The following is a 26,997-nucleotide window of genomic DNA, read 5'->3' as shown; positions in this document are numbered from 1 at the left end:
GGTACAGCTAGAGTAAAACATTCACACCACAATTTGAGTGAAGCATCTCATGTTAAGAGAGCCTACGAACTACTACAAGTTATCTTCCTCCCTAGCTATGCTTTTTCTCCTCAACTTGTTCAACAAGTGATTGGGGCTAAACTCTGCCTTCGTTGGCTCTACGTCATGATGTGAAGTAGTGTCATCTACTTACAGTATCTTAGAGCCAGCGCATAAAGCCTTTCCAACTTCTCCGCTATCTGCCTCAGATACTGACAATTGAATACTGACAGCTTGATGTGCTGTAGTCACTCCGATCACCTGTTGGCTTGCAGAGGGACATGCTGTCGCATCTTGACATGTCGTTAGTCGCTAGATTTGCAGCCCTCAACGTAACAAGGATGACTCATGGTCCTCGCGAAAAGAAACCTTGGGACTAACAATGGCTGCACAGTGCACGTCAACAAGGAGCATGTTGCAACACAAACAGTTGACACTTGCTGTGTGCCAGAAGTACTTGAGTGTTGCGATAATTATTCGTCGTGCATTCTCTTGCTGGTTCTTTTATAGAAACAAATTAACACACATTCCAACTATATTACGAACAACACTTGTTCACGATAATGTAGGAAAAATTTTTGATGATATAATGAGGGCAGCCAATCGAATAACTTGCACAGCTGTCACGCGCGTCCACTACCTAGATGGTGAGTTGGCAGCTAAAACCTCAGGGAAGCGATGCCACTAACTTCTCATCAGTATCATTTTGGAATTCCTTGCCTGTAGGTATAAAAAAGAAATCCTTTGAAATGTTTAAAAAGGCTTTGTGCTCATACTTGTTAAACCCATAAACGCTTCTTGATGTTCATAATAAGTGCTCTCATATTTATGTATATATGTTTTATTTTTTACTTAACTGAACATTTTTATAACTCGTTTTTCTGTGTTTACCACTGTTTACTGAAATGTTGCTGTCTGATGTATGGTTTTATAGGTCTCACTCTGTCTTGCGACATTGAGACCTCCTTTTGTGTTCATATGTCATGTGCAATGTATTACATGTACTTCGATAATGTATTACTGTAATCAGTATTGATGCATATCTTCAAGACCTAATAATAAATTACATGCTTTACACAAAGTGCTTAAATGTGTCACTTAATGATCAGAAGGACCAACCCTAATGACTCCGTACATTTGTATAGTATCGTCAAAATTGTTTCAGGATCCTTTTATGTCAATCTTCCAACATCTGCTGCTCAACTAAGTGAGAGGCCTGGACTGGCAGACTTGCAGGCAGACTCTTAAGAAGTAAGTGATGTTTCTGTGGGCATAAACAGCTATGCCAACATCAATGATGACATGGAAACCTGTAGGTCTGACACTATAGAAACATTAATTGAGGAGATCCTCGAGGTGCCGCTGCAAGTCGATAATGACAATGAGGATACTTTCCAGGAGTTACAGAACCAGCGGTGCTTACACATAATGAGCTAAATGTTCTGAATAATTTAGCACATTTTCTCCCGACACATGATCTCATCGAAGAATTATAAAGGAAGCTGAAGTAAAAAGTCAGGTTTTGTGATAGCACACAGTTCTGCACAGAGCATGCAAGCAATGATTACACAATGACTTATGTAATCGTGCATAACCTATAATCATTTGTATTGTCATGTGGTAGTGATGGTGAAGCAAGCAGCAAAACTGTGAATGAGAAAACTAGCGTTTTATTGGGTGAACTTGTGCCCTCAGAAATAGGCTACACTCAAAGAACAACAATAGTGGGGAACACAGTCGGTGATTGTCGAAAATCTCATCTGCCGGTCAAGCGTGTCGGCATTTATACATAAGTCACTGAAGGTTTCAGAGTAATCGCTGGTGTGCGCGTGTCTTCCAGAAAGTTCTACATAATTTGCATTGCACATGCAATCAGATTACACAAACTTCGATGACAAAAGAAAGCAGATAGAACCATCGATAACATTCGAGAAACTTCGGACACATGCGGGCGCGTCTCGCATTGAGCAATACCATTTGTTAGACGATTAAAAGCATTCACCCAAAATGATAAACAAGTACAGGTGTCAGTATCATGGAAAGCCAGCAAATTTCTCTGGTGGTGGTGGTGGTGGTGGTGGTGCTGGTGGTGGTGGTGGTGGTGATGATGATGATGATGATGATCTGGGTGTACGAGGCGTGGTGGATCTGGAGCTTTGTGGATCACTACATTTAGGACGAACTTCTGATGAGACGAACACGTTTTCATGATCCCGTTGAGATTATCTTAAAGGAATTCTACTGCAGTATTTTTGAATAAAGTTCTGGAGAGCTTTTTCTCGTATGTATAAAATTCGTTTCACGCACAGGTGTACTAGGTGGATGGCAGAACATTATTAGCATGAGCCAAGTGTCCAGGATGGCAAATTATCAAGACATGGCTAGCACCCACCCACATGACTGCTCCCCATGCATTTTGAATGTGCAACTGAACAAGTGCTCATCCCCATTATTTTCAACATCACCTATCATTCTCAGATGGAAAATAGATTGACGCTTCTTGGTATCTAAGCAGCAGGTATCTTTAGGAACATAATGAAAAAATTTGGCACAGCTCAATGACAGTGGCAACGGTGGCGTGAATGGGCCTTGAGTGTCCGTATACTTGTTTTTGCACTAAAATATATTTTTTGTGCGTGTTCGTTTCACCAAGAAACACTCGCCTGCACTTTTCGTTTCAATTTTCAAGTAGTTTTCCATGGCACTCACTTGTCAAACAAGACATTCAGCTGCTCTGTCAGTGTCAGTTTCTGTGTCTTGAGGTAGGCAGCCATCTGGGCTACGTGCATAGCAGCACTCACACCATCCTTGTCAATCACTGCCGTACCGCACATGTAACCTGCACACAATTTGTGGCCGATCGGCAATGCGCTATCAAAGTCTGCACTGATAAACACATTGTCCCGCATACAGTATATAACAGCTAATACTATAAACAAAAAAAGAAAAAGAAAAGCCACTGCTATCACCTTACGCACCACCGTGGCCAAGTGCATTTGGCCTTCACTAATACAATGTCTATTAAACACCAACATGAAATAAGATTTATAGTTTTATCAGGTGTATAAATTGCAGTAAGCATTCTCTTACTAATTAAATTAACAAGCACGGTGTCACACATGCACAGTCAAACACAAACAAATCTCAATCGATGACCACGGACACTCCCAAGGTAAAGTTTCCTCTTAACTTGGGCTGCATTAGTAAATTATGCTTTTGCAATAGCAAAATGGTTACCCTTACCATGGTACGAGGCTTGATAAAACAGAAACGATGCAATAATGAAAGTCGGGTGGCACCACCTCAATGAAGTTTCTGCACCAGCTCGTCATGACACCATGCATTTCGGCACCTTATTATCAGGTCTAGTTAATTGTTAATCGGTAAAAAAAGAAGAGAGAGGGACTACGTTCTATTCTACAGGAACCAAAGACTCAATATAGCAAATTTTGATAACTTTTTCTGTGCCAAAATGGCCTAAATAAACAAAAATAAAGACTGAAATCTGCGACATCACACCAATGTGTCAACACTGATGTTTCAGTGTGAAACTAAAGAAGCTTTTAGTTTGTCCTTTATTTTTTTTTCCCAGTAATCAACACTTTCCTACCTAATGAACACAAGTAGAGCTTCAAAAGAATACTTTGCGAGTCTAAACTAACTCGTGTTAAGCTAGTTCTATCTTGTTAGTTAATCTAACAGTGATTGAAATTTTTCCGATGTGACCCAAGGTACAACATAAGAATGCTCCAAATTCCACATGCTCGAATTGCTGTGCTTCCTTTACTGAGGAATGCCCAGAACTAGAAAAAGTGCAGCAAATGTTTTAATCTGTACGTACCAATAGCTTCCTCAAAGGCGAGCAACACAGTTTTGCCAGCTTTCATTAGTTCACATGCCTTGTTGCCCATCCACTTGAAGCCAGTGAGCGTTTCCTGTTAACACAAAGAATAAACAAAATGGGGATGGATGGAGTAGGGTGGCTTCTGTTCCTACTGTCTCACTGAGACACACAAAAGTATTTGTGAAATATTTAACAACAATGACAGCTATAGCTAGGCTCACCATCTGGCTACTCGAATGCAGCAAGTATTAAATTTGAATAACCCATGGCACAGAATCATCAAACTCGGCAAAAAAAATAGTGGCCATATAATGATCCATCAAAAGTACAGCCAAATATCCGAGAAACAAATGAGAACACATACCGCTGCAACACAGAAATGACAAAGCTGGCAAATTGCAAAGTTAATCACATTTAATTTTGGATGTGAAACGTGGACAGCCCCCAGCACACCTGTCCACGGTGAAGGTGCTGGAGCAGCTCATGGCAATGTGCGTTTGTACCATGTACTCAAAATCATTGAGTCTAAACAATTTCATTTTCAGCAAGTAGTGTCCAAAGCGTCTTATTCGCAGGCCACTGCTAGTTGCGTCACCCTCTCGGTGCAGTAAAGAGATGAGTCACACAAGGCGATAAGGCACACCTTTACTTTGCATCTCATCAACTACTGAGGGTTACCTGTTTAGGACTGTATTGATCATAAAAGGGTGGTGTGAAAGCCAAACTGCATAGCGAGAAGCACAACTAGCTGTGATCAGCCTATCCAGTGATGCAAGCTCAACGTAATTTATCTTGAACCAGACTCTTACGGTAGATGGTAGATAGCACAAATGCATTTCTGAGCGCACCACTGTCATCCTCCAGACAAGTGCTGGGAGCTATAACATTTCTTTTACAAATTTATCAGGACTAGTACATGAAATTTAAGCATTTAATTGCATGCTGCATGCTCGTCAAACTACCGTGATTAAATGCACAGCTTGAGCACATATGAAAAAGATGACTGCGTAGAGCATGTCAGGCATCTTCAGGCATGAAGTGTTGTTCATATAAGTAGCATGAACATTTAATTGCCCAGTTCAAAATCAGCAATACACATTGTGTTCTTGTTAAGTGGTAGTGAAGGCCTCTTTGCATTCTCAATGTATATTTACCATTATAAGTGACAAAATGAGCCAGGGCATGACCAACATATCAGTTTTCTCTCCTGCCATTCTTTTTCATTTTAAATTTGGCTGTGGCTAAAGGTATGTCCAATGCCTCCCTCTTTCTTTACAGATACGTTTAACGAATCCAGCAGTTTTTTTATGCAAGTATGTCCGACGCTTCTCTTGGGTTTTTGCCATGTCATGTTAGGATATGTTGGGAATAAGCATGCTGAACAGCTAAAGTCCCTCGCATCAGCGCTTGTTCTCTGTTGTTGTGGTGCAACATGCTAGTTTCGGTGCAGCCCACATACATTTGTTTGCTCGTCATTGCTTTCACAACTGCCACATCTGCTTCCATTGCTTGATGCACGCTTTCACAGCAAGAAAAGCGCATTCCATACGGTGCCCTTGAAATGATACTATAACAATGTGCATTCGTTGCAATACACTTCACTACCGATCCACAAAGTGATCGGTAGAAATCTGTTTGTGTTGTAGCATTTCACAATCATGAAGATGTCGAAGTCGCAACTGAAATCCACAAGTTAACATAATTGTTAACCGACGAAAGCAGAGAAGCGCAACTCTTCTCCTTACAGTTAGAGTAGCTGATCAATCTTCAAGTGGCTTTTAGTTTTCATTTGTGAATGGGCACGAGTGACCCTTGTCAGACCACTTGCTTTGTGGCTCAAAGCAATTCTTTCTTGATGCTTCTTAGGGAGACTGACTTAATGATACCACTAGGAAGACCACTACAAAAACTTAAATTGGTAGTATGAGTTATTGTGTCATATAAGTTGCTGTGTTTCATACATTTAAAAGCATTTTCGGCCATGTCAGTAGAATATAAACACTTCTATTTTGATGCTGCTTTGCCTACTTAAAGTAATTAAGGCTATACAGATGAGGTTCTGTGCAAATGTGATTTGAGAATACACATGCGGTAGCATAGTTCAATGACAATCAGTGCCAATGCGGCCAAGGGCTTTTCTAATGAAACATGCAGCGGCTGTTTATGTTAAGTACGTTATAGATTAAAGGTTAGAGTAGAACATACGTTAAGCTCACAAGAACTGGTTTTTAAAAATGCTGAAATCAACAAAGAGCATATGGCAGAAAGTGGTCAATATTACAAGTACAGAAACTATTGCAAGTCAGTCATTTTGTTTACGCTGCAGTAAAATCTCAGATGGCTATGCTGGGTACCTGGGTTGGATACAAATTCACTAATTTTTTTTCTTCTTTTGTTTCTTTGTTGTCTGTGGTAGTTAACCAGATGTGGCGAAAGCCTTTTCGCCACTTTATCTGACAAGGCAAGATGGCAGGAAGCAGTGCGTCATTGCTGCTGCTGGAGTGCTGCATGCGTTGGACTGTCAGGCTATGTGCTTAAGTAAGTTTCTGCCCCCCTTAGATGCACTTCAGAGGACATGTAAAAATGGCAACATAAAACATAATGTAGAAACAGTGCAATAAACGTACTTATATGCATGACTTGACGGTGCATTAGATACCTGCCTGTCGAGCAACCACGAGAACACTTTGTTTGTTATCATCATATTAAATCTAAGCGGCAAAAATGTTTTTGCCACGTCAGACACATTGGCGGAGGAGGGGGGGGGGAAGAAAATTTCCTTCTGATGCAGAACAAAACCCAGAACCGCAGTGTGGCAGGCAGATGTTACATCACTATCACTTGATAATTGAAGCTTGATAATTTGTTATTCCAGCTGTCATATTGACTATACTGCCTCAATACTGATGGGGTTCTTAGCTGCATTATTTTTGCTGAATTCAGCATTTTGAAGGCCAATACTTGTGCACTTTACGTCCATTCTACTCTAACCTCTTCTCTTACAACATATTTAACACCTACGGCTATTCTAAATGCCTTTTTCGGTTCAACTGCGCTAGCACTGATTGCTGTCGAAGTGTGCCACGGTGCATACTCCATTCTCTTCTTTGTGCAGGTTCCTAGCTTGCCCATGGGATGATAGGAAGGTATGCGTGTATGATAAATAGCTCTGTATATATTGTTGCATCAAAGTGCGCAAAAGGGATGTGGATATGTAAAGGAAAGCAAGAGGAGAACAACGACTATGCAGTGGCCATTCTTGCTGTTTGTAGCCTGTTGTTCCCGGTGTTCAAGGCCCAAATAAACCTTTTCCCCCGTGCTCGTAACAGTTTGGTGGAGGTGTTGATATTTTAATGCAGTATATTGAAGGTAGTGTGAAGCTTTTCAGAATGTGGTAACAGAAGAGCATCCTCCTTATGGATTTGCCCCTCTGCTGTACCTTCAAGGTGATAAACTCGATTGTTCATGCATATGTCTTGCATAGCTTTAGACACTTCGTTTAAATTTACGTGAAGTGAACATTTGCAATGTAATATCAGCATAAATTCAAATGTCAGAAAGTCCGAAATGACTAGAGAGCATCGCTGTGCCTCTAGGTTTGCCTATGTTTGTAACCATGGCTTAATTTAGGCTCCAAAGCATATGTCTGGGACTACATCATGCTTAGAAACCAGTTACAGAATGATTGCACATTGCACTCCCATGTAATTACAGTCACCGACTGATTTTTCGGACTCCAAAAATTCGGACATGCTCGATTATTCGGTCTGCTTCGCAGCACCGCCATTCTCCCCATAGACCATAATGTATAACAACTGCCAAAAGTTCGGACACCTAGCAACCTCTCGTCTGATTTTTCGGGCGCTCCTTGAGCCAACTTGATCGAGAGCACCATGCACCGACTGACCGGTGCATGGTTCGACTCGCTGAACGCCATTTTTGTTTTCAATGAAACCTCCTTGCTGCCCCATGAAGTGGCGCTACTGCAAATCCTCGCTCATCATCATCATTTCAGCCTGGTTCGTGGCTACAGCCGTTCCGGACTGAGCTTAGTAAGCCATGTCAAGACAATCCAGCAGCTCATTTGTTTCTTTCGTCGTGCACGATGCTGCGAATAGGCCACGTTTTTCGTTTGTGCGACTGGTATCGGCGTGACGGCGTGGTGATGTTTGCTTTGTGTGGTGTGTCGAGGTTGTGGTGATGCAACGTGGCATACGGAAACATCGTGTCAAGTGTCTAATGGCACTGACAGTGCCCGTGCAGACTGCGCTAGGGAATGCTGGCAAGCAGGTGCCGGGAGGCCTAGGATTTGTCGCCTTCCGATAGGCGCCCTACTGACGCAAGAAATGTTCTGCTGAGACCTACGCAGTGGTTCCGGACACCGTCTCGTTTGACAGTTTCACAGGTGCTGACACTGCTGTACTGACATGCGCACAACTAGACGATGACGTGATCCTTTGTCGGGTTTCTGATGCACCGCCGGATGATGACGAGTCGGAAGATGACGCACCATTTGCTACGCTGCCGTCGCATGCAGAGCGTGTACAAGCAGTGACTGTGCTTTCAGCCGCCTATAGTGACCGTACAACCCTCTCCGAGATTCAGGCTTATCTGATTGCGCGTAAACGGAACAGCGTGCAACGGCGCATTCATAATTTCTTCAAGCCTACTGCCGAGCCCGAATAAATGCGTGGAAATAAAGGACTTCTTTTTTCCTTCTTAATCTGCTTTTTCGGACACCTGTTTATTCGGACATTTCTGCAGTCCCCGTGAGGTCCGAATAAACGGTCGGCGATCGTATACCTAACAGGTGTTCTGATCTGCTTTTTTCTTGTTTGGGTTTCAATTTATGCTGATGGTAACATTAGGTCTTGCAGAAGACATAAACTTGGATGATGATGATGATGATGATGATAACTATGGAGACCAATATTAAAGAGAACACCTGATTTGTATTCAAGGTTGTTAGTGGTTTTTGCTTTTTGTATCTAATCAAGAAGGTAAAATACTTTAGATTATTCCAGAAGAGAGCCACTTAGCAAGCACATATGCAACATACCGTAGTTATTCGATTAGAAAGCGGTCATGATTACAAGGTGAGAGTGCAGTTGGGGGAACCCGAGAAAAGAACTTAAGCATGCACACTAATTAATACAAGCCGATATAGATTAGCTGAAGGTTTACTCAGACCCAGCGGAGATTGCTCAAAATACTGAATAATGTGAATAATTGGTGCGGGTTATATGCAAATTTTGCCGTGAAGTCACACCTCAAGATGAAGTGTTTACACAACCCGCAACTCGCCTCTATTTGCATTCTTGGTGCAGGTTATATGCATAAAACTATGGTACTGCCTCACCTGAGAAGGTTTATTATCTGCTACAGTTTGCACTGCCATTTAACATCTGGATCAGCATAAGTATGCGACTGCTGCTGCCATATTAGAACAGTAACTGGATCTATCAACCTCGCACATATGGAGGAGGGTGACTTTGAGGCAAAGAATTCTAAGAAACCTCGCCTTATGTTCAAATAGCTCCGGTACTAATGCATGCAACAAGTACATTTGACAGTGATTAGGTCATATCAGAGGAAAGACTTATTGAAGCAAGATGCTGGGTAAATGGTATGTTTTGTTCTACTTACAACAAATTTAAAGCCTTCCTTTGCAGCTATGGAGGACAGAATCTTCGAGGACACAGTGCTGGAGATCATGTAGACATTTTCAGCTGCAAAAACAGTGCAATGACTCATATGAAAACAAAAGAAAATGCAACAGCAAATTTGTTCAGGCTGCTACTTGCAACATGGCACAGAACTTCGAGAGACATAGAATGCCCAACACTAATGCACATGACAATTGTTTTTTGCTCAAATAAACGTTTGAGCACATAAAAACCATGTGCCACTGGGAAAGCTGCTCACCAGGAGTGTTGGGGTTTTTTGCTCTGTAGCAACGCCACAGCCACCAGCCAAGCAGGCCACCAATTTCATTGCCCGTGAACACTCTCCATTCTCCACTGCAAAATAATAAGAGCAGCTCGTGGAGACGTACTGTCTAGTGAAGTGAAATAATTATGTTGTTCAATCAGGCCCTACTACAGCATACATTAGCTCCACTTCCATGAAGGAAATAACATCCAACTAAAAAATTCTTAATGACAGACAGATTACATTAAACATATTCTAAATGGGCATGAACACTTGCTCCAAGTGTTGCACACACTATGGAGTAAAATGGCATTTGGTGCATGACTGCATTCTGCAAACAACTCGGGCGAATGCAAGGTACATTGTCACAAGTGAACAATGATGGTAACAAATTCACCCGAGAAAAAGTGTCAAAGAAGAAGGAATATTGATACTAGATAAAGAATGTGTCGAAGACTAAAGGCTTGCTATACTCGTACAAAGAGCAACCATAACGTTTGCTGTCTTGAGTGAGATGGCAGCAGCGACAGATGATATAACTGTTGCAAATATGTTTGTAGATATTCTCAGGAAATGGAACTCGAAGCTGCACAAGGTAAAAGATGACATCTTTGACGCCCTAAAGATTTCACTCAGATATGCATCGTACACAATAATAACTGTTGACCAGGAAAAAGGAAAAAAGTTATTGCAGAGTTTTGCAAGATGGTGAAGCAGTGACAGTGAAAGCTATTGCATTACTGCATGCAGTAAGATTATTATACACAGGTCCTGATGACAGTGACAGCAGTAGTTTGTGCTTTCAGAATTTCCTCCAAGTGATCCCTGTGAAATTGAGAAAGGCGATTTCCCACTATATCACAATCAAGCACATTGCCATTTCAGTTATTTTTACTGTGTAAGCTGTTATGGGCTCATTCTTTTACTGTTTCAGTTGCCGATGGTGTCTGCCGCCGGCGCCGGTGTCTGTCGCAGCTATCGCGCACCGCACAGCGCCGATACGTGCTCACTTTGCCTTGCAGTTGCACACTGCGGTGCTTATAAAGCCATACTAATCCGAGTGATTTGCATCGTCTCGTGCCTGCACATGCTTAACTTTCACATTAAGATGACGCATCCTTTGAAAAGGAGGAAAATGTCGCGCCCGTAGTGTGGCAAGGACAATGACGAAAAGAAGACATATTGAACAAGAAGGAGCGACTAGCGTGCAGTATTAAACAGTCCGTTCTTGTTACTGTTCTTGTGAACTGAGTACTCTGGACCTACCAGTTTCCACTCACATTGTGTCGTGACACGTATGCGTTGTGACATGCGCATCACATAGTCTTGCTAGCTGTGTTACCTCTTTCCAACACTTTATGGGGCCTCCTAGCAAGGTTCGAACTGCTGCTGAAGAAGCAACTTGTAAAGCTACGCGCACGGCTGCAACTAGGCAATGTCTTCTCAGCAGACCATTGTGCAGAGAACAGCACAAACCGCATGTCGCTGTCGACGCAGGGCAAACAGTTTAGTTAATTCTCGAGAAACTGATGCAAAATAACTTTACTCCAAAGACCCTCTAGCACATCTTTTTCTACTGTTTTGCCTACACTGTAACACTAGAAGTCTGCAGTGTTGCAAAAGCTAAATTACGGGCTTTTATATGCCAAAACCACGATCTGATTATGAGGCACGCCATAGTGGGAGACTGGAAATTTGGAGTTCTTTGCTGTGCACCTAAATCCAAGTACATGGGTGTTTTCGCATTTCACCCCCATCCAAACGTGGCCGCTGTGGCTGTGATTTGATCCCGCGACCTCATGCTTAGCAGCCCAATACCAAAGCCACTAAGCAACCACGTACTTCAGTTGCTAGTTGGTATTGACACCTAGTTACCAGAGCACAAAATTCAAAAATGAACGGGAGACACAAAACACCAGCGCCATGTGCTGAGGAACAAGAAACTAAATTAAGGAGAACGGCGAGTTGGGCTAGTTGATATTGAGCCATAGTTACTACAGTGCCAAATACAAAAACGAAAGGGAGACATGAAACAACAGTATTAGTCTCCTAAATTTAATTTATTGTTGCACAGCAGATGGTCCTGTTGTTTCGTGTCTCCCCTTTGTCTTCATATTTTGGCTTGTAGCAATTATGAATCAATACCAACTAGCCTTATTCTCTGTTTTCATAAATTTAGGTTCCTATTAAGCTTTTGCAATTCCACCCAAATGGATAAAAAACATGAAAATGATTGCAAGGTTTAGTGTGGCGTTGAAGCTCCTTGGATGGGCTTTTAACAACCTGTGGAGGCAACATGTTGGCACGATGCAGCATGCAAGGCAACTGCTTTTGTGCAGCAGAAACAGCACCATGGCAGATGCCAGGCACCTCGTAAAGCTGGCATGATGAGAGTTTGCTTTCACATTCATACGAGAGCAAATTTTCACCTGCATCATTAAATTGACCTGACTGCCAGGTTCAAACGCAACATAAGATGCTGGAGCCTTACAGAATGAAGACATATCGAACAGATGATGATGTATGGCGTTTAATGGTGCACATATCAAACAGGAACATAATACATGGGAGTCAACGAAATTTAGGTATGAACCATGAAAATGCAACCCAACAGCCAGGAAAATGCAAGAGCATGGAACGTATCATTGGGGTTCAACTGTATATGTTTTCATCTGCTGCCATGTGCAAGTTTGCTGCATCACAAAAGATGCAAAATAGAGCTCACTTGGATTGCTTTTCAGCCACGGCTAGCCTGTCTGCATCAGGATCATTTGCCAAAATCAACTTGCTGTTTGCCTTGTCAGCAGTCATGAAAGACAAATCCTATAGCCGGAAAAGGAAATGAAAGGGCTATTAGAACAAGACATTGCACCTGCAGATTTGGCTGTACTATCAGCCATTAAAAACACCTGGAACGCATTTTTGTCAAACACAATCATCTGAAACAACATAATACTGTCCGAGACCAGGGGAGGTATTTTGTACAGTCCACCTAGTGGACATGTCCATTTTGTCTGCTGTTGAAGTTCTGATTGGCTGGGCTGGGCTGCACATCTGCGGCAGCGAGGTGCCACAGCCAATCAGAACTTCAGCAGCAGGTGAAATGGACATGTCTGCTTGGTGGACTCCAACAGAATACCTCTCCAGGAATTGTTTAAATGAATTCTGCGGAAACCCACAACATGAAGGCAAATTCATAAAGGGTGGCGCAAGTATGAATATAGGATGAAACCAAGAGGACCATTCATGCAGGTTCTCATACATTACCTTATGCTTATGTATCAAGCTTAAATTAAATTCTGGCATTTTAGGTGCCAAAACCATGATCCAATTATGAGGCACACAGTAGCGAAGGACATCGAACCAATTTTGACCACCTGGCGTTCTTCAACATGCACCTAAATTTAAGTGCACAAGCATTTCTTCAGTTTGTCCCCACTGAAATGCGGCAGCTGCGGCCAGGATTGAAATCGTGACCTCGAGCTCACCAGCGCAACACTACTTTTCTTACAACTTACCGAATTTACCAAGCCATAAAAACAAATGTCCTCTCCAAAGAAGGCCTATAATTTGGTCTCTGAACATCTGAGTAAGGTTTATTATCTCTCTCTGAGCCCAGATATCTTGATTCATCCGTGTTTAAGCCATTAGCGAGTACGAAGATGATCTGTCAAGAAGCAAAGTTAGTTCTTGGCTTCACAGTCACATCTCACTATTTCATCTGATTGTCAGAATAAAACTAACCCTATCCTACTACTCTTTACAGCTATTTCTCTTTTTTTTTATCAATTCACAATTTTGCTACTAATTACCAGTGAGCTTTTTCCTTCTTCTGGATTTGGGAACTTGACTGTGGGGAACTCGGGGTCGGGGTCCATCTGTTCTTTGACTGGAATGTAGCGCTTGAAACCACATGTTTCAAATGCTTTAACCATGTACGGATGAGACACACCATGCATTGACGTAAATGTGAAGGTCAGGCCGCAGTTCTCATTTATGGACCTGCAGAAGGAACAAAACCATTATGCAGCCTGTCAGCCCTGGTTAATGTTAGCTGAGGCATCTGTAGAGCTTGTAATGCACATTATACTTTCAATACTACTTTGTAACTGAATGTCCAACTGTGTAGAAAACATGGAGATGTAGGTGGAACAAAACAAATCACTTACCTGTCGTAAATATTAGATGCAATAATGTCAAAGTATTTCTTGCTGACTTCTGCCAACGGGTCGGTGCACAGTGGGTTTGTCTTAATCAGATCAATGTTCCAAGCTTCTGGCCAGGGTTCCAGGTTCTTTTCAATGCTGGCCTGAACACCACTGTCGTGAGGTGAGATTATCTGAAAGGTTTCAACGATTCAAGAAATGTAACGGCAATGAACTGTGCTTTCACATAAGGTGCAAGAGTGAAGAAAAAAAGTTGCAGCTCTTAGGTTATCGGAACTTAAATCTTGCTTACTGAGAAAGTGTTCTTGATCAAGTGAAAGAGTTGAAAAATTATTTAGAGAAAAGCAAGAACGTTGGCCTAAGTTTGTATGCTCAAATCTGCTAATATATACTGGGGAAGGAGATGGAATGCAAGTATGATAAACCAGGATGGTGGCAAGATCAATGATGCAAAAGTGTTGGCGGTCAATACAGTGGCATTCTCAAAGGCCTGATTCCAGTCCCTGTGTCACACAAAAATTGAAGCATTGCCCATATGGCTCGAAGTAGTAATGAACAGGATGCGGAGGCTCCTTCTATAACGATGAAGTTAGAACGACCTTGCAAGACATGACCCTGGGAAAAGTGGCAGGAGAGGATGGAATAACAGTTGATTTAACCAAAGATGTAGGAGATATCATGCTTGAAAAGCTTGTGGCTCTATATACGCAATGTCTCGCTACTTCAAGTGTTTGAGAGAACTGGAAGAATGCCAACATTATATTAATCCACAAAAAGTGAGACGTTAAAGAATTGAAAAATTATAGACCCATTAGCTTACTTTCAGTATTGTATAAAATATTCACCAAGATAATTTCCAATAGAATAAGGGCCACACTTGACTTCAGTCAACCAAGAGAGCAGGTTGGCTTCAGGAAAGGATACTCTACAATGGATCACATCCGTGTCAACAATCAGGTAATTGAGAAATCTGCAGAGTACAATCAACCTCTCTATATGGCTTTCATAGATTATGAAAAGGCATTTGATTCAGTAGAGATACCAGCAGTCATAAATGCATTACGTTATCAAGGAGTATTGGAGCCATACGTGAATACCTCTGGAAATATCTACACAGATTTCACAGCTACCTTGGTTCTCCACAAGAAAAGTAAAATGATAAAAAGTAAAAAGCTTGACCCCTGTAAAGAAAGGGGTCAAGCAAAGAGACACCATCTCTCCAGTGCTATTCACTGCATGCCTAGAAGTACTTAAGCTATTAAACTGGGAAGGCTCAGCAACCTCGGGTTTGCAGGTGACATTGCCATGTTCAGCAACACAGGGGAGAAATTACAACAAATGATTGAGGACCCTAACAATGGAAGTGTAATAGTGGGGTTGAAGATTAATATGCAGATGACAAAGATAATGATCAATAGCCTGGCAAGGGAAAAAGAGTTCAGAATCGCCAGTCAGGCTCTAGAGTCTGTCAAGGAGTACCCTTATCTAGGTCAATTACTCACAGGGTACCCTGATCAATAGAAGGAAATTTACAGAATAAAAACGAGTTGGAGTGCATACGGCAGGCATTGCCAGATCCCGACTGGGAGCTTACCACTGTCATTTAAAAGAAAGGTGTACAATCACTGCATTCTACTGGTGCTAACATATGGAGCAGAAACTTGGAGGTTAACAAAGAAGCTCGAGAACAAGGACCTTGCAAAGAGCAACGGAACGAAAAATGTTAGGTATAATGTTAAGAGACAGGAAGAGAGTGATGTGGATCAGAGTAAATAGGAATATGCTATATTCTAATCGACATTAAGAGAAAAAAATGTAGCTGGGCAGGCAATGTAATGCGTAGGATGGATAACTGGTGAACCCGTAGAGTTACAGAACGGGTGCCAAGAGAAGGAAAGCGCAGTCGAGGACGGCAGAAAAACTAGATGGGATGATGAAATTAAGAAATTTTCAGGTGCAAGTTGGTATCAGTTGGCGCAAGACAGGGCTAATTCCGAGATCGCAGGGAGAGGCCTTCATCCTGCAGTGGACTTAAACATAGGCTGGTGGTGATGATGGTCATAGGAACTTGAATCTTGCTTACTGAGAAAGTGTCCTTGACCAAGTCAAAGAGTTGGTGAAAAATTATTTAGAGAAAAGCAAGAATGTTGGCCTGAGTTTGTATGCCCAAACCTGCTAATGTACAATGGGGAAGGAGAAGGAATGCGAGAATGGTGGACCATGATGGTGGCAAGATCAATGATGCAAAAGTGTTGGTGATCAACACAATGGCATTCTCAAAACGCCCGATTCCAGTCCCCATGTCACGCTAAAATTGAAGCATGGCCCATATGGCTACTGCAGCACACCTTGGACGAGTCCTCCAAGTTGCGTTACTGAGCAAGCATTAGAGAACAAATGTTATTGTACTTCAAGTACTTAGTTTAGACAAGGCCTCATATTGGTGTGCGTTGATTTGTCAATCCAGGGTTTGACTTTCTTTACCAATTTCACATGCTTGGTACTGCTGTCCTATTCTTTTCTCTCTCTCCATTTCTTTTTAAATTGTCTGTTGCACAGATACAGTTCAATGTGCCTAGAGTTAAAAGTTCCATTTGTATATGTAACATATATGCTATGGAGTATGTTATTGCGATAGTTTAACAACTTTGTCGGTTTTGTGGATGATTCTATCTCTTTTTGTCTGTTTACATGTTACTGCTTTACTCGTATAAATGATTTTTAACTGCATGAATCATGTCCCATCATCCCCCACTAAAACCCTGTTGGGCCTTTTGGTTCACCAGTGAGTGATAAGTGAGTGAGAATAAATAAATAAAATAATTAAGTAAGATAAGCAAGCAAACAAATTTCGTGCACACCATTTTCAGACCTGTGTATTGTTGAAAAGTCACCGTATTTACTCAAATCTAACACAAAATTTTTTCTAATAAAATAGGTCCAAAAATTGCGTGCACATTAGAATCCAGAACGACCCTAAATCTGCGTTACCATATTGCCATCGGCATTTCAAGATGGCCGTCTTATACACGCTTCGAGTCTAGCTGCCGTAGCTTCCTCCATGTACCGTAGTACATGTGCTTAGGTTAGTACACCGTCCGTCTTCCCGTTTTCTTGCGTTTGCTCTGTCAGCATGGAAGCACCGACTGCGAAGACATGCGACGCTGCAATTACAAGGAACGTGATCATGTGTGCGGAGACAGACGGAAATCTGGCCGTATCATGGGTGTTCGGAGTGCCCAAAACTTGCGTGCAGGACTGATGCAAACAGAAGAGCCGTTCTACTCCAGTAGCTGTTGCGTATGGCGTGGCTACACAGCTGCCCGGCTCCTATCTTGAAATCGATCTGTGAGTCTACGCATCTAGGCACACCATGCTGCGTTCTCATTGCTTAGTTCACATTGAAGCGAGGGGCCGCACAAAGGTGAATTCACTCGCTCCTGCAACAGCACTTCCTCACTCCAGTGTTCTGATGAAAGAGTTTCCATGGTCACTGAGCGAGGCGTGTTCATGTTTGCTTGTGCAAGTGTGGCACCATGCACGGTAATTTAGTTGGCAATTGAATGTTTAAAAGTTTATACGGCCGATAAAACTACTATCCTTACTTTTCATATACAGTAGCTGTCTACTAATCTGCTATCGCAATCAATGCTTCGCCTTACGGGTGAAACTGACTTTTTCTATTTATCGCAACTTTACTGTAGTGGGAGTAAATCTGCTTTTCCAAATGAGAGAAAGTTGTATTTCTATATGAAAGAATGAGGTTTGCGGTATTGTAAAGGACTCTTCTTTTTTTTAAGTCACGCCAAACGGGTGCGCGTTACACTTGAAGGTGTTTTTTTTCTCTCCATTTTTTTTGGTCACGGAAAACGGGCATGCATTACAATCGAGGGCTCGTTAGAATCGAGTAAATACAGTATAGGCTGCTAGATCTATGATGATGACAAGTTTTTTTTGGGGTCCTAACGTAATAATCTACAGTTGCATCTGTGTTTTTGTGTTCATAGTATTAGTGCTCTTATATTAAATGACTGTGACCATGTCAAGCTCTTCATGGATGACTTCTTTTGCAGACTTCCACATGAATGACATACAAATACAATTCAAATAAAGAGACTTGTCTGCTTTTAATTACGCCAGTCCATTAACTAGCACTTCTGGCCTCAAGGCTGTGTTTCTCCTACAGGTTGTTCTTTCCCAACATGTTGAGATCAAGTGCCATCTGACAGACCTTACACTGCAACTCTTCATCAGTGAAGCAGACTAAATCGTCTCACCTGAGTGCCATTGCTCCAGTAGACCTGAAAAAATAAAAGGCAGAAGTGTAAGCACGCCTCTGCTTTATGCCTTCAATCGCATCGAAATTCTACGATGGCTGCTACAAAGTTTGTATACCAAGTACTAAAACACTGCTTTCTGGTGCCAGTTTACTCCCTTCGACTCAAGGGTTCACAGGAAGATGGAGACTTGAAGTGAATAACAGTGCTCAAATTAGATAAGCCTCAGCCTGGAGCCAACATTTTGATGAAAAGAGTTGTTGAAATGTCAGCTCCAGCCTGTACCTTCCCTTGTTCAGTCACTGTTGATCCCTTTGACACGTTTGTTATCATAACAAGGAAACAGTAAAGTGAACTTCAATTCTGGACTCATAATGTAGACCACATTGTACAACTCCCTACAATACCATTTCGACGGGTCCCAGAGTTCCAACTTATTAAATACAATACAAGAAGAGAGGGCCTGTAGATCCTTTGAAGCTCTTGTAAAGTACTGTGGCAACGTAAAAATAACACACATGGTTGGTTGACACCCCCGTTTTTGTTGGTTATGCCAAAATACACTGCAAGCATGCTTAACTGCATTTAACAAAGACGACCTGAAGGCATTGCAGCGCTAGGTGTCGTGTTTTACTTGGTGTTCAACACAATGGATCGAGGGAGGTCGTGGATATTGCCATGCTTTCCAAAACAACACTCAATTTATTCTCTCTTTTTGTCTTGTCTTGGATTGCTGCTGGCTACTAGGTTGTCTTGGCTTAGACCACTACACTATACAGCTATGGTTACTGTAATAAATCTCAGCATCTTGCTACTGATTGAAAGTTACCATGTATTCTTGCACAAGGTCCACAGCCATGACAGTGCTGTAAGCCTGAACTAGTGTGTAAATGTCAATGAAAATAAAATATTTAAGAAAATTAGACAAGTGGATGCGACAGCCCCTTTTCCGAAGCATGCACCTCATCATCTGCATGGATGGCCCTCCGCTATCGCCGCACATTAGCAACAGATCAATACGGTGGATATATGTGTATCAGGTTCCTCCTCAGTCTGTTTGTTGCTTTTACAGCTGGCAGTCTGTTAGACGAAAGCTTGTTAAACAGGCGCCATGATGTCATAAAATTCATATCCCGGCAACCTGCCACTTGTCCCATAATACTTTCCCCACATGTGTACGCATTCATGCAATGCAGTGCCTTCTGCTATGTGCCACCTTGAGTGGGCATGCATGGTGCAGAGATTTTCCATGCTTCATAAGTACACTTGTGCAGTGACGTTAAATCACTGCTATACCATGTAACGTGTACACAGACACTATCAATTGCAACATTTCGTTCATACATCATGTGAAAACCCTGGTAGTTTTCATCATGCAACGTTACATCCAGTGCAACAACTGAGCCCAAATCCAAGAATGGTTTCACCTTTGAACAGTGCACTTAGTGTTGAACCAGATTCCAGCTGCTCCAGCTACGCGGCTATGAGCCAGTGATGATGACTGAGGTAGCACATGAAGGCAAAATAAAGGCTTCTCAAGTTAGTGTATACAGTGGCAAGCAGGTCTGTTTTTCAAAACAGATGTGCATTTATGTATTTACATTTTTCTTGTGTATGGGCTGTGCCTGAACAATTAGAAAGCGAATTTTTGAAAGAAAGTGATCTTTACATATTAATAATATGATATCACATATCATTGGGAGCACAGGCAGTAGAAAGGCCCGTTTTCCACTAATATATATTAAAAATGTGTTTATACATGCTCAAGGCCTGCAAAACGCAGTGCAAGAATGCGAGGTTCAAATTTTGGAAGCAAATACAGTGAAATCTGGATGTAACAAACTTCAGGTGACCGCAGCAAATTCGTTATTCTGAAAGGCCGTTATAGCGAAAGTACCAAAATTAACTATTCTCCCATCAATGCATCAGTTTATCAGTTGTCACCATATGAGCTATCCATGAAAGCGTCGGTGTTGGCTCTCGGTCTGTGCTGTTGCTGCTATGTTCTACAGATTCCACTGCCACACACTCCCGAAGCGCTGTGTAGTCAGAGTGGTGCACGCAAAATTGACACTGACACTGAGAAAACCACCAACAAAGAGGAAGCTGCATGTTGCATACAAAGCATAACGTTTCTTTTTGTTTATTTGTTTTTCACATTCCTTGCCCCTGTAGATGCTACAACTCTGTCGCTCGAGGCGGACAACTGAACTATTCCAAAGTGCAAATGCGTGTACACGACACCATCCAAAAAATGTGGCCGTGTGGCACCCCCATGAGCACAGAGGTTACATTTTTCCTCGTGTGTAGCTGGTGCAGGAGCAGAAAAAAGTGCAAAAGAAAGAAGAGGCATGTGCAGAAAAAACGGTAAAAGAAGGAAGAGATGCACCTCCGTTGCTAGGCGACATTTGCCTGGCAAAGGAAGCGCTCACAAAACCTGATGTATCGTCCCTTCCGCAATAGAAAAAAAGAAAAGAAAGAAAGAAAAAAGGACTAATAAAATTTACTCTCCCGTCCTCTCATTTTTCATATTCAGTGCCATTTCAGGTTTTTCAAACCCATATGCTGCGGCGTCAGCTTTCAGCGCCTTGTTGTCTGCTGGTCTACTGTTCCGGCTGCAGGGAATGATGCACGGAAATCTAAGACTCCCCATATTTTGGAACATTAATTTGAAGTACTGAGACATTGTTAACATGACATGGAAACTGAATAATGATGGTTATTCTAAAGTTCACAGTACTGAAATATTTTTACATTTAGAGTATAAGCAGTCAGCAGGGGATTTCCGAAATGTTCTATAATCTGAAAAGTTGGTAGTAATGAGGCTTCACTGTATAGAAAATATAAATATGCTAGAACCAGAGTTGTGCTGTGGGCTTGTTGGCTGGACATGGGCTTGCTGAATGGACATGTGGTACTAGGTAGGTGATATCATCTTGATAGTTACCTACACACACTTTTATATGCATATCCACATATTACCTAAGGAATCAAACGATTTGCTTCATCAGTGATAAAAATGGGACTACGAAATTTCCTGTTTTGAAAGATAGGCTCAGCCTTCACTACAGTCAACTTCCGTTAGATCAACCCCAACAAGACTGACAAATTTGAATGAAATATTCGGCGGGTTGAATTAAACAAGAAGGAGGAAAAACGGCAAAACACACTGATCATTCATTTAGCACTATTTGCCCAATTCTAATATGCCCCTGAAGCAAGCGTGCGCCCACTTTCTATGTGTCCAAAGTAGAAAACTAACATGGAAACAACATAAAAGCTCCTAAACAAAGTAGAAATCTAACACGTACTTGGTTTTCTAGCAACAAAAATTGGCAAGTGTCTACTATGTGTCGCACAATAGCGGCCGGTTTCTTAAGGTAAACTTCTCTGCAATATAGCTGTATCATGCAGTAAAACATATAAACCCCACGAACAGGTTTTGGTTTCGCATTCAATTGCGTCGCACAGGCAATTTTCAGGTCAATTTTCTCTGAAATATATGAGGCGGTTGCTGAGCAAACACTGCAATCAGACATATTGGGCTACCACGATTGCTTGAAAATCTTTCCAGGGCAGGCCGAAAATAGGCGTTTTCGACGATAAATGATGCGTGCTCAACTCATCTCCCTAAGCTTCCTTGAGATGTGCTGCCACTAAAGGGGTTGCTATTGGGTCCACACCATAATGTTCAGGCACGTGATCGCTGAGTGGTCAAGTTCGAATGATCTGGTGAAGGCCAATTTTAGGACCGAAATAACGGAAGTCTGGGCCGAGAGAAATGCATGGGCGCCAGCTGAGACCTTCGGTCGGGATTGAATTAACCGAATAATCTATAATTAACTGGAGTTGAGTAAACAGAAGTCTACTGTATGAGATAATTTGTTTAGGTGGAAAGGAACCTTTAGGTGCCATAGAGCATACAGTGTGTGTTGAAAGATAACAACACCTTGTAGCCATTGTCCTCCTTGGGGTTGTGGGATGCTGTGACCATTATGCCTGCCGAGCAGCCCAGGTGCAAGATAGTGAAGGGTATGAAAGGTGTGGGAGTCAATTTGCTGAAGAGGCGCACTGGAATGTTCAGCTGCAAGAAGGCCACTGCCACCAGCTGGGCAAACCTGCAATGTGACGAGAAAAAAGTCACACTTTTTATCCTCTGGGGAGATGCCGTATCTACAGCTGGACCTTGTTACAGCGAACAGAAGAAAAATCACCATATAGTTTGGCGTAGCCAAAATTCGTAATGTAAAATTGTACTGAAAATCATTCGAGACCTTTGTGACATTGCAAAAAACACCAGAGCTCTTCATTTTTTAATGTTTTCTGTTAAGCTGAATGTTCGACCAACAGTGTTTACAAATCGCTGAGCTTGGTATCCAAGGTTAGCGATGGTTGGAAGAGGGTCATCGTGGCCCCAAACATTTTCAGTGTGCCTGAGCCAGGCTGCTCAATATTGGAGGGCATGCACCAAGATTGACCATGTCACCGAGTGTTTACGTCGCTTTGAGGAGAGGGCCATTCTAGGCACAGTTGGCTTGAAAATTTTACACATGCTTGTGAATCGCTCACACCTGCCATACAAGTGCAGAACGCTGGTGTACTGTGAAGAAGTCTGCCTCATGTGTCAAGAGCATGTTCGTTCCACCATGGAAGAGTTAATGTCCATAATGCACTCACATGGGTTCATTAAAAGAGTCTTAAATGAATGCAGAGCTTGTAATAGTTAGGAATCAGTTTCATATACACATAAATTCAGTGTATCCATGTTCACTGTAATGAGGTTCGCGTATGGGTTCATTAAAAGAGTCTTAAATGAATGCAGAGCTTGTAATAGTTAGGAATCAGTTTCATATACACATAAATTCAGTGTATCCATGTTCACTGTAATGAGGTTCGCGTACCACCAACACAAAGATCAGACATAAACAACAGCAAAGTGCTGATGATGTGAAACTGGGCCTGCATCTTGGAGGGTGACTGCTACATATACAACAAAAGAGTGCAGTTGCTTTCCAACACAGCTGGTGACAAGTAAAGTGTGCAGTGGCAAATGCACCTCAATGGAAGCTTGTATACATGCACCAGCCAATCATGGCTGCTCTTTTGCCTCTCGTGGCATGTGCATTTTTGTTGTGTTTGCTATTCATACACCAGCCAATCATCATTGTTGCCAATTTGCCATTTTTTATGTATGCAATACGTGCGTTTTATGCTTCCTAATGCCTACATCGGCGAAATATGTGGAAAGCCATCATTTACACCAGTTTTCCAATAATCTAGTGAATTGTTGGCCTGTTCAGTGGCAAATATACATTGATAGCAAAGTGCTAATACTTTTTGGCACACTTAACACTTCATTCTTCTCAGCACATTTTTAGCGGATCCAGGAAGATATTTGAGGACCCTAAGAAATTGTGAATGTTGTTTTAGACAAATAATTATTTAAAAATGGATCAGTGAAAAGCAACTTCGGAATAAGCAAGGATTTACACAACTTTTCAGCATACTTTAAATTGCAAAACACGAAGAGATTTTTAATTAAGCAGTTTGCTGTCAATGTAAAAAGAAATATTGGTTTAGACCCCCCAACTCTACATTTGCGGCTTCATTATGATGATAACTGAAATTTTGCAGGCCCCCAAAGATGTCTGTTTATTACATTTGATCTTCTTTCCCAATGAAATTATTCTTAGCAGATTTTGGGTGACAGAAAAGAAAGCAATTGTGGATCCTAGCAGATTTTAAGTGCTGTTTTAACCTGTTATAAAAGCTTCTAGGTATGCATAAATGTCATGTCCTTCTGGTTGAGCCCTGAAACAGCCATGTAACAGGGACGTCAGTGAGAATGTCAGTGATGGCAGACACTGGTGGACTAAAAAAACTAGGACTAGGACTAAGAAAAGCCAGCAATGCAGCCCCTTAGTGGCTGTATGACCAGGCCGTCAAAACGCATAGCCACATGCTGGCATAGGTAAAGCCGGTTTTGGGCAGTAGGAAAGTAAACCCGTAAGACTTCTAAAGGATGCAAGAACTCCCTAATAAAGCTTCACTGCCTTTGACATATGAGTTGCTTGGGTTCGCATACACCTGCAAAGGTGTCTATTTTTCTGCACTGCAGATTCTTTTGAAGTAAACTGTTAAAAACATGCTACAATGCACTACTGCCCACCTGTGACTGTTGTAGCGACCATCGAAGCTGACGGCGACTCCTTTCTTTGTTGCATCAGGAAGCATGCTCTGCACATACTTTGCGACACCTTGTGAAGTTTGGATGATGACCAGATCATTCATCGCGGCATAGCCGGGGCCCATGACTCCACGGAGGCCTTCACAAGAAAGAATGGTGTAGGAGAAGGGTCAGAACGTGAGTGTACATATAAACAGTAGGAATTAAGAAAATAAACACTGCATTTTCCTCATCATCCTCGTTATTCTTATTGCACTGAAAAAATAAAAAAGGGGAACACATTTTCACACAGGTTTCAATTATGGCCTCCTCCCCAAGAACATGTCAGGAGACAATACTGAACAGCAACAAATTTGCATGAACAAGTTTTGGTGGGCTCAACTAAATGTTGTCCACAGCAAGCTCTCCACAAAAGGCAGATAGTTTGTGCACAAATAAGGTACAGTGAAATGATGTGCATCATGTTCCATGCAATCACAGTGCTATGTGGAAAGCTATGACAAATTTCCTGCCGTTTCTACTAACATGCACTAGCAGTCACTGTTGTTGTTACTATGGTCTTACTAGAGGGGTCATCATTGACTGAATCAAACATCTGAGTGACCTCAAGTAGCTCAGGGTTAAAAGTACACTGTACTGCGATCTACAGTAGCTGGGCAGGCACTCACACCTGTGATAAACTGAAGGCAACAATCCCAGATTTGGTTTTAAAATGACAAGATCACTGTTCATAACTTTATAGTTTTGTGAGCACAAAAAATTATCACGTGCCAAAATGAGACTGACAATCAGTGGAGGAATGAAACAAGCAACTTGGAAAAACCAAACCACATATTCCATTTATGATGAGCTGAAGCTCGTCACTCTACACTCTCAATTTATTTTTGTAAAAAAGAGGTGCAGAGCCCATGCAAATGCTCGCTTCTATGTACAGTATAATACACTCTTAAGGGAAAGCTGGTAAGGAGCCAATACACCTGAAACAATGTTCATTTATTTATAGAAACTGCTGCCCTGTTATAGGACTAGAAGGATTCTCTTTCATAGAAAGAAAATAATGGCTGATAGGATGCATTAGGCTGGCATACTTATATGCATTACATACAGTCTGCATGCATTCATGCCATAACAGTGCAGTAATTTGTAGACAAATACTAACTGGGTGTTCCCTTTAACAGAGCACTGCACTGTACAACATAAATATGTAGTAAATTTAGAGCTATATTTGCCTGATGCACAAAACCCAAATTTGAAGCAGTGTTGAAATGAATGCACAGATGAGCTCTGCTCCCGGAGAACCTGCATTTTACCTGCAGTTCCAAACTGTAGTCGTTTAAACAGCAGACGTTGCAGCTGGTCGGTGTCCCCAACCTCCTGAAGATGTTCGATGTGCTTCCTAGTGGTTTCATTCTAACAGAAATAAAATGTATATGGAAACGTTCATTAAAAGCTGCAGACACAAATTCAAGAGTTTGAAGCTTGGTTAACGACATGCACTGCTCAACTAAGTGGTGCATGAAGGCAGAGATAATGAAAGGGACAATAAAGAGGAAAGTAATTTCAGTTGTATAAGTACATCACCCTTCTACAATACAAAATGAAAAAAAAAAGAAGTCACTCTTTCTGTGAGAGGAGGTAACATAAGCCATAAAAGACAATGCCACCTTGAAGTTGCCACACCAGCTGGCTGTGACACCATTGACCATGGTATCTGCTCAGGCCTAGTTAATTCCTTTTTTGGTAAAGATGCACTACATTACATTCCAAAGAAGCCAATCACTCAACTTGTCAAATTTGAAAAACATTTGCTGAGTGAAAACGGCCCAAATATGAGAGAATACCTTGAAATCTGTGATGTCAAAATGATGTATCAGCGCTGAGGTTTCAGTACGAAATTTTAAAAAATGAAACTTCCTTTATTTTCTTTTCCAATAACATACCTGTCAACCTGTGAATTATAACAGTGAGCAGGTTCACTCGAAGGGCAAAGCACTGAAAGCAATACACATGAAGATTTACCCTTGCTCCCCAAATTCTCAAACAGTGTACAGACAATATGCGGGGGCGACATGTTGGCATGACGCAGCAAGCGAGTCTACTGCTGCTGCACAGTACAAACAGCACCCTGACCGATATCGGGAGTCTCACGGCACTCGTGTAAAGAGGAGCACCGCCACCAGCTTTGTCGATATTGCACCTCGATGGTGTATGAAATGAGACTGAAGAAAAACAGCTTGTGTTCGCACCTTGAAATTTACTGTGTGTTCCACTTGGACTGCTTTACGAAAAACTGTGGATCCACGGAATTCATTGAAATTTGTGCACCAGCGTTACAACAAAGTCTGGCGGGGTATGCGCACAGCTGCTCAAAAGGAACCCAAGTCTTTGTGTAAAGAACCCTGCCATGGGATCACTGCAGAGTCTACTGAGTGGAGCGTAGGCTTAGCTGTTTTTGCAGCCAAACACATGCGCATCTCTGGAGACATAGTCATCCACGCATGGGCCACACATTTGCTGTCGATACCAGGACAGAATAATGACGCGAGGGCACCT

At 41.9% G+C, this 26,997-nt stretch overlaps 1 protein-coding gene across 1 annotated transcript in view; it reads right to left on the bottom strand.

Annotated features, from left to right (window-relative positions):
• The window catches only part of Pgm2a (phosphoglucomutase 2), a 46,801-nt gene that overhangs the window by 10,944 nt on the left and 8,860 nt on the right, over positions 1-26,997 (bottom strand). Inside the window, exons 2-12 of the mRNA XM_050184135.3 lie at positions 25,755-25,854; positions 24,427-24,583; positions 22,207-22,375; positions 18,258-18,281; positions 13,984-14,153; positions 13,627-13,816; positions 12,540-12,637; positions 9,809-9,903; positions 9,530-9,612; positions 3,881-3,974; positions 2,749-2,878 (exon numbers count right to left, since the gene is read on the bottom strand). Of these exons, the coding sequence (XP_050040092.2) occupies positions 2,749-2,878; positions 3,881-3,974; positions 9,530-9,612; positions 9,809-9,903; positions 12,540-12,637; positions 13,627-13,816; positions 13,984-14,153; positions 18,258-18,281; positions 22,207-22,375; positions 24,427-24,583; positions 25,755-25,854 (1,310 nt within the window). The remainder of the gene's footprint in view (positions 1-2,748; positions 2,879-3,880; positions 3,975-9,529; positions 9,613-9,808; positions 9,904-12,539; positions 12,638-13,626; positions 13,817-13,983; positions 14,154-18,257; positions 18,282-22,206; positions 22,376-24,426; positions 24,584-25,754; positions 25,855-26,997) is intronic.

This window comes from Dermacentor andersoni, chromosome 4 (genome assembly GCF_023375885.2).
Source record: "Dermacentor andersoni chromosome 4, qqDerAnde1_hic_scaffold, whole genome shotgun sequence".
NCBI lineage: Eukaryota > Metazoa > Arthropoda > Arachnida > Ixodida > Ixodidae > Dermacentor > Dermacentor andersoni.
This window is presented reverse-complemented; position numbering and strand designations above follow the sequence as displayed.